Source organism: Periophthalmus magnuspinnatus, chromosome 14 (assembly GCF_009829125.3).
Source record: "Periophthalmus magnuspinnatus isolate fPerMag1 chromosome 14, fPerMag1.2.pri, whole genome shotgun sequence".
NCBI classification, from domain to species: Eukaryota; Metazoa; Chordata; class Actinopteri; order Gobiiformes; family Gobiidae; genus Periophthalmus; species Periophthalmus magnuspinnatus.
In genome coordinates this window covers 27,235,749-27,248,758 of record NC_047139.1, presented here as the reverse complement: position 1 = coordinate 27,248,758, position 13,010 = coordinate 27,235,749, and the positions used below count along the sequence as shown (strand labels likewise).

The 13,010-nt window shown below is 39.6% G+C and overlaps 2 protein-coding genes across 4 annotated transcripts; one reads left to right on the top strand and one right to left on the bottom strand.

The window, feature by feature from the left end:
• Positions 1-1,183: 1,183 nt before the first annotated feature.
• On the bottom strand, positions 1,184-4,559 carry LOC117381689 (myelin protein zero-like protein 2). Its single transcript, XM_055226476.1, has 5 exons — positions 4,312-4,559; positions 3,215-3,384; positions 2,608-2,818; positions 2,084-2,252; positions 1,184-1,394 (listed from the first exon to the last, which is right to left on the bottom strand). The coding sequence occupies exons 1-5, from the start codon at positions 4,367-4,369 to the stop codon at positions 1,211-1,213; spliced, it is 792 nt and encodes a 263-aa protein (XP_055082451.1). The 5' UTR covers positions 4,370-4,559; the 3' UTR covers positions 1,184-1,210.
• A 2,320-nt stretch (positions 4,560-6,879) lies between these two features.
• Positions 6,880-11,503, top strand: pafah1b2 (platelet-activating factor acetylhydrolase 1b, catalytic subunit 2). 3 transcript variants are annotated; one of them, XM_033978690.2, is made up of 6 exons: positions 6,880-6,991; positions 7,282-7,360; positions 7,849-7,938; positions 8,102-8,218; positions 8,324-8,446; positions 8,575-11,503. In XM_033978690.2, the coding sequence occupies exons 2-6, from the start codon at positions 7,283-7,285 to the stop codon at positions 8,851-8,853; spliced, it is 687 nt and encodes a 228-aa protein (XP_033834581.1). In that variant the 5' UTR covers positions 6,880-6,991; position 7,282; the 3' UTR covers positions 8,854-11,503. The 3 variants fall into 3 exon arrangements, with proteins under 3 accessions (XP_033834581.1, XP_055082752.1, XP_055082751.1); XM_055226777.1 differs by having other exon boundaries at positions 6,907-6,991; positions 8,878-11,490; XM_055226776.1 differs by having other exon boundaries at positions 6,940-6,991; positions 7,261-7,360; positions 8,575-11,490.
• The last annotated feature ends 1,507 nt before the right edge of the window (positions 11,504-13,010 follow it).

The following is a 13,010-nucleotide window of genomic DNA, read 5'->3' as shown; positions in this document are numbered from 1 at the left end:
ATGTTATTTGTAAATCAATCACTTTTACCTGCAACTGCTGCAGTGTTTAAAGCACATGGTCGCTGCTGACAGAGGTGTCATCCGCTGCTGCAGCGAGACCCAAGGACACAGACTCAGCTCTTATCTGGGCCAACATGAGCTGCCCCACCGGAAAAGAAGAACCAACGTGCATTTAACCCGTGCATGTTAATCCATGATAAAACTATACAAATAGAGCCTATTACTTTCCATTTGTTTTCCTCGTGTCTCCTCATAGCTGTGCCTTTGTATTTCAGATGCATGTACACACACGCCTCGTCCTTTTACACGAGCAGGCTCCACAATGAGACCAGTGTTGTTGGTGTAAACCACCACTAGGGGGTGATTTTCTCCATGATTAGTCCTAGTTCGACGTCTTTGTTATATTCTATTAGTTCTATGATGTAGTTCTGTTCTATAGTTTTGTGATATAGTATATAGATATATTAGTTCTATTATAAAGCTCTTGTCATATTTATGGATGCATAATTCCTTGATTGTACTGAGTAAGTGTTTCCGAATAGCCTAAAAATAAACTAAATGTGGCCACTTAAACTGATAGCAGGCCTACTTAAAGGGACTCTGTAACTTTTCTGGTGGGAGGTCCGTCATCACTGACATGTTATTGCTTTGTCTAGAATGTTCCACAAGATGGCAATAAACAGCTCATGTACCAAGTGTTTGTTAGTATTGTTCCAATTAATATTGTTAAAAATATTGTTCATATTGTTTCATATACAGGGCATGCTTATGAAATTTAAAATAGAAACTCTGCCCTCTTTAAGATACAAGGGGAGTAGACAGTATTTGAGCATACAAGCCACTTCACACCAATGTTCTTAAGATATAAAATGCCACAAAACATAGACAAAAACATATTTATTCTAAAAATAGTTCAAATAGTTCATACAAAGCTGAAAAATGTCTCTTATGAACAATGAGAACTATGGTACAACACATACATGTACATTTTGATATCCAGCAATGTAAGATAAGAGCACATGTGTTCCATATTAATATAACAATAAAAAAAATACTACATTGGTTTTGCAGAAAAGGCCGTTTCAGCTTTAAGACATTCAGTATTCAACAGACGACTTTCCTTTTGGCATCTGAGCCCTGACACCAGTAGAAACACTGATATGTACATAGTTTTTTTTGTTGCTTTTATTCATTAAAAAAAAAAAAACAGTTAGTCATCGTCATCATCGCCATAATCATCGCCGTCATCGTCATCGTCATCATCGTCATCATCACCCTCTTCATCTCCATCCTCTTCATCATCGTCATCTCCACTGCTCTCCTCAGACTCTTCATCATCTGAGCTCTGGGCCTTTTTCTTCGTTGACACTAAATGAATGGCCTCGGGTTTGCTACTGCACCACAGGCATACACAGTGTGTGAGATAGAATATCTCTCAGAACAAACTGAAATGAAGCCATCATGACACTCACAGGTTAGAAAGAAAGGCAGCTGTTCACTCCTTTTGAACACTGCTGAATAATCCCAAACCTTAAATTCAGATTTCAAGCCATTATTATCCTTTTCAATTCATGCAAGTTTAAATGCTAATTCAGAAAATATTTGAATTGGCTGAAGTCTGAATGTATGTTTTTAGAAATAAGAGAAAGAAAACAATTCATCACAGCACAATCAGTACATTATGCTCAGCCATTAGATTTTTAAAAAGGTTTTTGGGTACAGACACAGCTGAAAAGTGATTCATTTATAAAGAAGATTAAAAAAGATTATGCTGCATGAATTGTGCTCAATAAATAGTAAAAAAAACAAACATATTTACATCTCCACTACAAAGGTAAAAACATATATAAAGCAATTACTAAATTGAATGTAAAACATAATTTGAATGTAAAACGGCTGTAAATTTAAAAAATTAAAAAATATAAAATGATTGACTATGGTCACATTTACCAATTGTATCACATTGGAGAGCAAATATAAACAGAAAGGCTCAGCCTTATTCCTCTTAGTAGAGTCCTGTGCACCAGAGCACGCGCTGCCCAGCTCTAGCCTGCACCCATCCCACTCCAGCTGCAGGCCTCACCACACTGTGGGGTCCTTCCACTGATCTTCTGGGACATGCATCTCAATGTCTCTGTCCATTCGCTTTTTCCTGCAGAGCTTCACTGTTACAACAATGCTGAGGACGATCAGGATGAAAACTATGCCACCCCCCACTGCTAAGGCCAGCATGCTGATCTCTGAGAGGGATACTGGGCAAACATAAAGCAATGATGCATAAGAGCATGAACAGTATATATGTAGATGTGAAGAGTGCACATTCTGAGGTAGCAGTGGTTCAGGGAACAGATAATGAAAAACTAAATGAAGAGTTATGCTTCTAAAAAGGGGATCATATATAGAGTTTAAAAACAACTGATATGTGTTTTTGCAAATGATTTAGACCCCACTAAATTTTAGTTTGTGCAGTCAAAATCTAAATATAGTATTATTTACAGTAGAGTAGTAAGTAAGCCTCTTTCCTAATTATCTGACTCCTAAGAGTTAACTCCCTTATACTTCTGCAAAGTATTAGTCATGGAAAAGGAAGGAACTATGAGGCCGCACCTTTGTTCACCACACGGAGGCTGATCTCGCCGCTGCTGCCGTGCACGTCGGGCTTGTTGTGGACTTTGCATATGTAGGTGCCATTGAAGGTTGGAAGCACATCCTGCAGTGTGATGGAGGCATCTTTCCTCAGGATGTCCCCAGACCAAACAGCCCGGCTTTTGAAACGGCCTTGTTGAGGAGGGAAAGGCTCCGTATCATAATAAAACACCTGACAAAGACCACAAAGAAATAAATGCCTTAGTCACTTATCCAATGGTCATTTGAAAAACTGAGGTAGGCGATAGATCGCTCTCTGGATATGTTAATACGAATATAACAGTCATGCACTCAGCACTTTTGCAGATGTTAGATAGACTGTTATATTTAGACAAATACTATTATTTGAAAGCAGATATGCCGATGTGTCAGATGTTGATATAGTGGCTTAGTGGTGGGCAGTTGAATCCCTGTTCCAACCAGTAGATTTTTCCCACCTTACCTTTAATGGTGACCTTACCTGAATGTGGAGAATGAAGAAATAATAATGTAGTGCTTTGAGATGCTTAAACATAAAGTGTGGTGACAATGACAACTTCTCAAACAGAACTATGTTTATTTGACTCACTGATTCCTCTGGTCCGGGCACCAGAGGCCGGAAGTTCCAGGACACTGTGACGGACTGAAGTGACACTGGTGAGGTGGAGCTGAAAGTGCACTTTAGTTTCACGTCTGTCCCATTGACTGCCTCCATCTCTGCTGGTGTGACAATTTCAATGCAACCGACATGTTGAATCCCTGTAGAAAATACCAATCATGTCAGTCTGTAGACTGGATTAGAAGCATTATTATGCGGTTAATGGCTGTTGCACTGTGCATATTTTAGTTTAGTCAGATCCATCTATCTGCCTTTCATATATAAGCCTGGGAATCACTAATCAACTTTGCTCCCAACCCAGTGACATTCCATGTTATCTCTACAGTTGCTTATCAGCCCTGTTCTGGCTACAAACCACCACCAGAACAGGGCATTCAAAAATCCAGTCTCCACTGAGAGAAAGAGGGAAACATAATAACAGGAAGGAACAAATTCGTGCATTCCTCCATTACAGAAAGAGTTACCTTACTTCACCATACTCCAAAACTAGACCTATGTGTTTTCCTGTTGTAACAATTAGGGATAGTTTGCTTTTGTTTGGGGTTTTTTTTGTCATTAGAAAAAACTGAATAGTTCAAGGCTATTTAGACATTAAGTGGTTTATGTCACATAGTCACATTTCACACATCATGTGCAACTTTTAAACATCAGTCACTTTGATCCTTTATTATCACTGAACATGTATGAATAAAAACATTTCCATATGTAGGTGATGTGTAGGCACCAACATGTAGATTTCAATAATTGCAATAAATCAAGAGCCTAGGTCAACCTACTTTACCTGTCACACTGGGCAATCCATCTCAAATGAATCCCAGTGTGGACATAGAGGCTTTAGTGCGGAGTTTCATTAGAAGGAGCCTTCCGCCTGTTTATTTGGACCGTGTGTGTCCTGGTCAAAAGTCCATTGATAAAGCCTTGTCAGTCAGCTGCAGTGGACTACACTATGCCTGTTGTGACACACCGTGGATATCACTTTATAGGGACGCTTTTAGCACAGGGCGAGTCGAGAATGATTGTTGTGTTCGTGGAAAAGTATGAGCGTTTCCAGGAAGCTGTTCACTCACCTGACACCGCGAACCCTCCCAGCACGAACAGCCATATCCTAAACACGGGACACGACATTTATGCTGCTGTTGAGTTACTACTGCGTCATGAGAAACACACAGCAGTATTCATATAGGCTACAAAAATGTCACCGAGGCTTGTCCGAGGGGGTTAAATGCCTCTAGTGTTGAGTAAAAGTGAGTCACAGGGCGCACACACCTTTGAGAGAGAGGGGCGGCGCCTACGACTCTCAAGCCTCACATAACCTGTTCACCTGCTCCTCACAGCGGGACAGTGCAGCACTGCTCCAGTATGCCTAATGTTACTGTCACAGACACACAGGTCTGCTCCAGTATGCCTAATGTTACTGTCACAGACACACAGGTCTGCTCCAGTATGCCCAGTGTTACTGTCACAGACACACAGGTCTGCTCCAGTAGGCCTAATGTTACTGTCACAGACACACAGGTCTGCTCCAGTATGCCTAATGTTACTGTCACAGACACACAGGTCTGCTCCAGTATGCCCAGTGTTACTGTCACAGACACACAGGTCTGCTCCAGTAGGCCTAATGTTACTGTCACAGACACACAGGTCTGCTCCAGTATGCCCAGTGTTACTGTCACAGACACACAGGTCTGCTGTTCACTTTAGAGCAGCGGCTTTCACTTCAGGACAGTTCAGTTGAAGGCGGGAAATACCACTGAAAGGCGCCATCTAGTGGTAAAAGAAGAAACTTGATGTAGCTTTTCCTGGGTGTGTAGACCATGGAAGTATAATAGACCATGGAAGTATATTAGACCATGGAAGTATATTAGACCATGGTGTAGGCCTAATGTAGGCTGTCATATACTTTTATAATAGACTCCAATTGGTAGCCAGTAGGTTGCATATTGTTTAGGTCTACACAGTGTAGTTGTGCACTATTGCTATAGGCCTATTACAAAGTAATAAAACACACATTACCTACTCTTTCTAAAAAGAAATAACAGCTATGCAATGACTGAGAGTGTGCTCTTATTCAACCTGTAAAGACCTGTATTATTGACACAAAAATGAGTTATCAAAAACAATTTAGCATTACATTTTGGAACCACTGTTTTCATTGGAGCTGAATATATTTCCTTGCAATGCCTTAGTTTCACCCATCGTTAATACTGATTTCCATCTGACACATTGTGCCTGACAAACAATTTGCAAATAATGGAAAGGCAATCTATAGATATAGGCCTACATGATCTATGGCAAGCTACCCTTTAAAATGTTGCCTATCAAAAGAAGTAACAAATTCACACAATACTGACATGTTTTTGAACGACTGTGGCAGGCTGGCACCCACACATTTGTTAGTAAATTAAGTGAGTGAAATTTTCTTTCACTTGGCATAAAACATTCCCACTTCTGTGTGTCAACGTTTTCTGATCAAGTCTGCACTTGTTCTTTAATAATAGTAAGTCTGGCATCTGCTCCAAGATATTTTTTGGATAAAGGCTGTAGGCTGAATGCACTGACTATTGTCAAGTGTAAATGAGTGTACATGAGATGAAGATGAATGACTACTCATTCATTTTAGACTAGAATAGATAGGTTAAATGAGAAGAGAAGAGTATGCTTCATTTTCAGCTAGAGCAATCCCTGGCTAAAAGGCCTTCGCTTACAGTACATACACTGCACCTATAAGCACAAGGTCTATTTTAGGGAATCTTGATGGTGTAAAATTGTGCAATTTTTGGGTTTATCAACTGTCATTGTGTTATTATAGATTACAATAAGGACTTCACTTGAGGTAATGAAATAGTTTGTCAAAGGATACACATGTTTTCTACATTTTTGAGTTCAATAAACACATCCAATATGAAAAAAGCATGCTTTATTTTAGTCTGTTTTCTGGCCAAAAAAAAGACAAAAAAAAGTTACATGCTGGGGTTACATACTTTTTTTTTTATTTTTATGGACTACAGTTCAAATGAACGAATTATTTAACAAAGGGAGGAGGGAGGACTGGAAGGAAGCGTATGTTCCCACAGCTCTGCTCCAATCTTTATAATTGACAGGACACAAACATCAATTAAGCTTGTTTATTTTATATAAGATATCCATAATGATTGCTTTTGATTTACATATGCGACTAAAAAGGTTTCTTGGTTTACATTATAACCTGACAGACTAAACTCGGGACAAACTACGCACTCGCCAATGTTGATGATGCCGCTTTCAAGTACTATTGGATAAATTGTAAATACAACTAACAAAGTTTCTATCCATCGTTTGCTCAAGTCAGAGAAATGGGTATTCTGGAAGCATCACGAACGATCCCAGTTGTGGGAGCCAAACAGAGTTCACAACAAATGAGATATTTTGTATCAAGTGAACCTTAAGCTTGGGAGAATGACTGTAATCAAATAGTGAATATTTTGAGCAGAAACATGCACTCTTAAACAGATGCAGAGTGTGTTCTCAAAATCCGACCAAAAGCATAGGAATAATTCCACACAGATCTATGTTGCACACAGGTCGGATGAACATTACCAGTGCCGCCCTCCAAGTGTCCGACATTTCCCTGAAAGCAGCACGATCCTCTGCTTCTTGACACACCTTTTGTTGTCATCTGAAAGGGGCAGCTGCAAAAGATTTACTGTAAAAAAACAACAACAACAACACACAATTAGAAAAAGTGAAGACAGCGCAGCACGCACACAGGTATACCTTCTGCCTAAATAATACAGTTTAGCTGTTTAGCAAGCCTTGTGCGAAAAACGGGCGTGTCAAACGTTAGCTTGCTGTCAGAGATGCAATGACGAGCATGCAAGCTAACTGGCTAATGTCACACATCCAGTAGTTGAATTGAAATAACAATGGTTAGGCCACACTGCATGCTTTGTAAGGCGGATTATAAACTACGCAAAACCGAGTAGGCCTACACAAAGACAATATTGGTGATCTGACTGCTGCAGTTGTTTGTTCATTAGACATGATCCCGTGTGTTTTAGGATGAGCGGTGATGAGAACCCAGCTGCAGTGCCAAAGCCTGTGGAGGATGTACAGGGAGATGCGAGGTGGATTTCACAGGTTGGTTAAAATGATTACTGTTTATAACTGTAAAACAAGGCGTATATAATGCATATCAACAATAATTCTTTCTAACTATGTAACAAATCTGATATGATCTTATATTTTGGTATTAGTGCATTTGCACTAATTCAGTGTAAATTCCTTTATTGGGCTTCCAACAATTGAAAACGACATGTAAAATACCAAAACTGTAACATACTGGCCAGTACCTTTTGTTTAGTAGCCTCACTATAGGTCAAGCTTGGTTAATCCCGCAAAGCTAATAAACTGTAACAGTCTGCTTAACTCAGATGGTGCACCAGACGTTCTTATGGGTTAGGCTTTTGAGTATTATCGTTTGCCAGGATTAAGACGACTTTCCACACAATGCTGTCCTTGATCTTGTGCCAGATTTACACCTTATCTTGTTATATAGATTTCATTGTTATTGGTGAGCACAATGGTCTGTATGCAGTGAATTGATCCTTTCTTGTTTTCTTGTACAGCACACACGGTTTGTACAGGAGTGTAAGGATGCAGAGCCAGATGTGCTGTTCATTGGTGATTCAATGATTCAACTTATGCAGCAATATGATGTAAGTAAACACTTTTCTTATACCATACATATGTAATGTGTGATATAGTGTTTGCATGACAACTACCTACCAGTGCATGCTGTCCATTGGTTATTTGCCACTTTATTGCTTATCATTTACCAAAGCCTAAACCTTTACAATAAATGCTTATTTTTGTCCACAGATCTGGAGGGAGTTGTTCTCTCCTCTCCATGCTCTCAACTTTGGTATTGGAGGGGACACCACCTGTAATGTGCTATGGAGGCTGCAGAATGGGGAGCTGGAGAACATAAGTCCTAAAGTTAGTTTTTGTTTGTCTATGTAATGTTTTTGCTTTTAATGAATATCTTTTGGATTGACTGCGGTTGCATCTTATAGTGGATTATGGATGTCTGGTTTTATTCAGGTAGTTGTGCTGTGGGTAGGAACCAACAATCACGAGCACACAGCAGAGCAAGTAGCAGGAGGAGTAATGGCCATTGCACAATTTCTTGCAACTCGTCTACCCAAGGCCAAGATAATTGTTCTGGTAAGATTCAGTCCAATAAATATATTTGAATAATATTATTGCTAACTAGCATTGTTTATGTTCAACTTGACTATTAGATTATAGTGGATTAATTACTGAGTAGCAGTGTAATCTTTTGTCATCTTCAGGGCCTGTTGCCGCGAGGGGAACGGCCAAACCTGTTGAGGGAGAAGAATGCAACTGTCAATAGTTTGTTGCGCTCATTGCTGCTCCAAATACCCCAGGCTCAGTTCCTTGATGTCAGTGCAGAGCTGGTCCACTCTGATGGCACCATCAGCATACAGCACATGTTTGACTTCCTTCATCTAACATCATCAGGGTATCGCGTTGTAGCAAAGCCCCTTAATGACCTTCTGCTGCAGATCTTAGAGGAGACGCCAGAGGAAAGAAGGGCGTCACTGGTTTAGGGTCTAAGAAATCGATTCATCCAGATGCTGGTCTCCAACTGGGTGCGATGGGGGGGCGTGCTCCTGGGACAGCCCTGTAGAGGGCTCATTCAGAGGAGGATACCTTAAAAGTGAGTGTGGTGTGTGGGATCATATTTATATGTGGAGGATGAGCATGGAGAGGGAGAGAGGCCGCGGCATACTGTAGGTAGACACTGTGATCACAAAAATATAGAGTTTATAGCCAAGAAACAAATTACAATAAATTCTGAATACAAATACTTGCCCTGTTCCTTTATACTCACAATAAATACAAACTAACGAATTTATAAATCTTTCAATCCTGTACTTTAAGTCTTTCAAACACTGCCAGCCAAGAACATACACAAAGTTATGTAAAACATGCTCTTAAATGTTTTAACACTACTTTACTTCCATTTCATTCTAATATTTATGTTCAGGTCCTACTATTGGCACCCATAAAGTAACTTTAATCTGAAGAATGTCTCTCTCCCTCTCTTCTTAAAATGACAGTATTTTCATGTAAAAGCACTTCTTAAATGTAGTTTCTCACTTTTTGTTCCAATCTTTGTGTTTTAGTTGACCGTCAACCTTCTGTACTGCCTGACATTTCTTCTCGACTTACACTACCAGTCAAAAGTTTGGACACATCTTCTTTCTTAGTTTTTCTTCATTATTTACATTTAGTTTCTCACTGAAGGCGTCACAACTATGAATGAACACCCATGGAATTATGTAGTAAACAAAAAAAGTGTGAAATAACTCAAAAGATCAGTTTTATTTTAGATTCTTCAAAATAGCGACTGCAGTGATCACAGCTTGGTTCACTCTTGGCATTCTCTCGGTGAGCTTCATGAGGTAGTCTTTTGAAATCATCTTCCAACAGTCTTGAAGGAGTTCTCAGTGATGCTGATCACTTGTTGGGTCTTTTGCCTTCACTCTGTGGTCTCCATCATCCCAAACCAACTTCACTGGACTTAGGTCAGGTGACTGAAGGCCAGGTCATCTGGCGCAGCACCCTTTCACTCTCCTTCTTGGCCAAATAGGCTTTACACAGCCTGATGATGGTCCAACTAAACACAAACTGGATGGGACGGGATGGCACCGCAGGATGCTGTGGTAGCCATGCTGGATTAGTGTGTCTTCAATTTTGAACAGATTCCCAACAGTGTCACCAGCAAAGCACCCCCACACCATTGCACCTCTTCTCCATGCTTCACAGTAGGAACCATGCATGAAGAGACCATCTGTTTACCTTTTCTTTGCCACACAAAGATATGGTGAGTGGAGCCAAACATCCCAAATTTGGACTCATCAGACCAAAACACTGGTTTAATGTTCATTCAAACAAGCTTTGTCTGCTTGTTGAGTTTCCTTAGTAGTGGCTTGATGTAGAGATGTGCAACTACAACTCTTTGTTGCATTTATATGGTTTTTAATCTGAGAGTGCTGTTAACTTGTGAGGTGACTCTTGGTTTTCATGTCCTGGGATGGTCTTCATGTGAGCCAGCTTTGTTGAAGTGCTTGATGGTTTTAGCGACTGAACATCTTCAAAGTTTTTGCAATTTTCCCGTACTTTAAGGTAATGATGGACTGTCGTCTCTCTTTCCTTAGTTGACTCTTTCTTGCGATAATTTCAATTCTAACAGTTGTCAAATCAGCTGTGTCCCAACCTGACTTGATTGAACAAAGCAAGTGATTGTCCCAGGCCCATGAAAAAGTAAAAAAAAGTCCACTAATGAACCCTGACAAGGCACAGCTGTGAAGGGAAAATCATTTTGGGTGACTTTATCTTGAAACTTATTGAGAGAAAGCCAAAGATTTGCAGCACTGTCATAAAAGCAAAAAGTAGCTACTTTGTGTAGTCTAAAATATAAAACATTTACTTTTTTTCCATGTTACGTAACTCAAAATATATACCAAGCAATATATATATATGAAGTCTTCAATATACATCTACAATGAAAGTTGTAAAAAATAAAGAAAAATCATCAGAAAGTGTGTCCAGACTGGCAGTATAGGTCATTGAAGTAACATTTTGGTTACTACTGAACACGACCATATTAATTGTTACTACTCCTAAATCACAGGTCATGTTAAGGATGCCATTTGTACCGTATGTGAGCTGTTCCTGTAGCTTCTGATTAGAAAATGAAAAAAAAATTAGCTCATCAAGCGTCCACTTGAGCGTCCAAAGCGCATCATGTAACTTTTCTGGTGGAGGGTTTACCACTTGTGTGGATGGAGAAGGTGATGCCAACAAGCAAAGTTACAGGTCAGATATGTGGAAACCCTACACATTTTGTATTTTTTATAAGGCAAGATATGTTTAATGCCCTTCTATGGAACATTTCAAGCAAAGCCATAATATCTCCATGAACAGTAGCAGTTTGTGGGCCCCTACTTGAAAAGTTACATTGTGCTCCTTTAACCCAAGCTACTGCTGTCTTAATCTCTGCACCTGGTGTGCTGTGTTTATAGTGTATGTGTGTGTGTGTGCCTTATGTGTTCCTATGGCAATTGTACACAGTATGTCTGTCTGTGAATTATGAAGAGTTTACATTGATCTAATTGGCTGTTTGCTTTGTGGCTTAACTGTCTTGCTATGAAAGTCAAGCATTCCAGTAATAAATGATTTACCATACACTCCTATAGTCTTTCAATTAGGCTATTATTATATTTTAAATCACATATTATTCCTTGTATGTGTGATGCAACAGGAATAACCTGCTTTATATTGAGTCCACAGTAATGTCTTGACTGAAGTACACACAACCTGTATGTGTGATATGCTGACCTAACAGCAGATGGGGATATTTCACCAACAATGCAACCTTTATCCCCAACCCTTAGCTTTGTAATTACTATCCACTTAATTTAGTTGAGGGTACAAATATTGTAATAACTCTCATAAAAAAAAAAAAAAAAACTGACTTTGGTTGACTCTGGTTGACATAATCCAGTTGGATCTAGTCTTTAGAAAACCCATTTTCCATTTGAAGTCCACAATCATCTCCACTGTCTTCTGGGCGTTGAGCTCCAGGTTGTTGCTGCTGCACCAGGACACCAGCCGGTCCACCTCCCTCCTGTAGGCAGACTCATCGCCGTCCGAGATGAATCCGATGAGGGTGGTGTCATCCGCAAACTTAACCAGTTTGACGGAGTCGTGGCTGGAAGTGCAGCAGTTGGTGTACAGGGAGAAGAGCAGGGGAGAAAGTACACAGCCCTGTGGGGAACCTGTGCTGATAGTCCGAGTGTCCGAGACATTCTTCCCCAGCCGCACGCGCTGTCTCCTGTCTGTCAGGTACAGTCAGTGCTCATGACTCAAATGTTGTACTTTGAACCACGTGCCTGATCCATCTCTATTGATAAACTAATCAATAATCAGTGTGTTAAACAGTTCTATTTTAGACTGTCTTTTGGTCCAAATGACCTCTATCAATCTATCGATCTCTCTCTCTCTCTCTCTCTCTATATATATATATATATATATATATAAGAATATATATATAATATAATATAGATATATAAGAAGATATACATATATAGATCCCAGAATCAAGGTGGTAAACACCTCCTAAGGTAGTGAAGAATGATCCAACCAACCGGACATTGTGGTGGTGGATAAACAATGTCCACCACAAAGCCATTGTGGTGGAGACTGCAGTACCAAGTGATGGGAACATCAGGAAAAAGGAACATGAGAAACTAGAGATACACCAGGGGCTCAAAGAAGAGCTGGAGAAGGCCAGAAAGGTGAAGGCATCAGTGGTGGCTACAGCAGATCCCAGGAAAAACATCTCAGTCCAGAAAAGAAACAGGTACTAGGAACAGAATACTGCGCTCCCACCCCCTACAGAGGGTGAGGGTGAGATATTTTATTTATATATATATATATATATATATATATATATATATATATATATATATATATATATATATAATGGAATTTTAGTGAAAAGACAGATTACCAAAAATTGCAAATTTTGTGTAAGTGGTGTTGTTGGGTTATTGTTTTATTTTTGTTTTTTTGTTTCAAAATAATATATAGACCTAGACCAAAATACTTTAATACATATATGGATTGTGAAACAATCTTCTGGCCATACTTTAGCTCTATATATTGGAAGTTGCTACCTGGACCGTAATAAACGCTA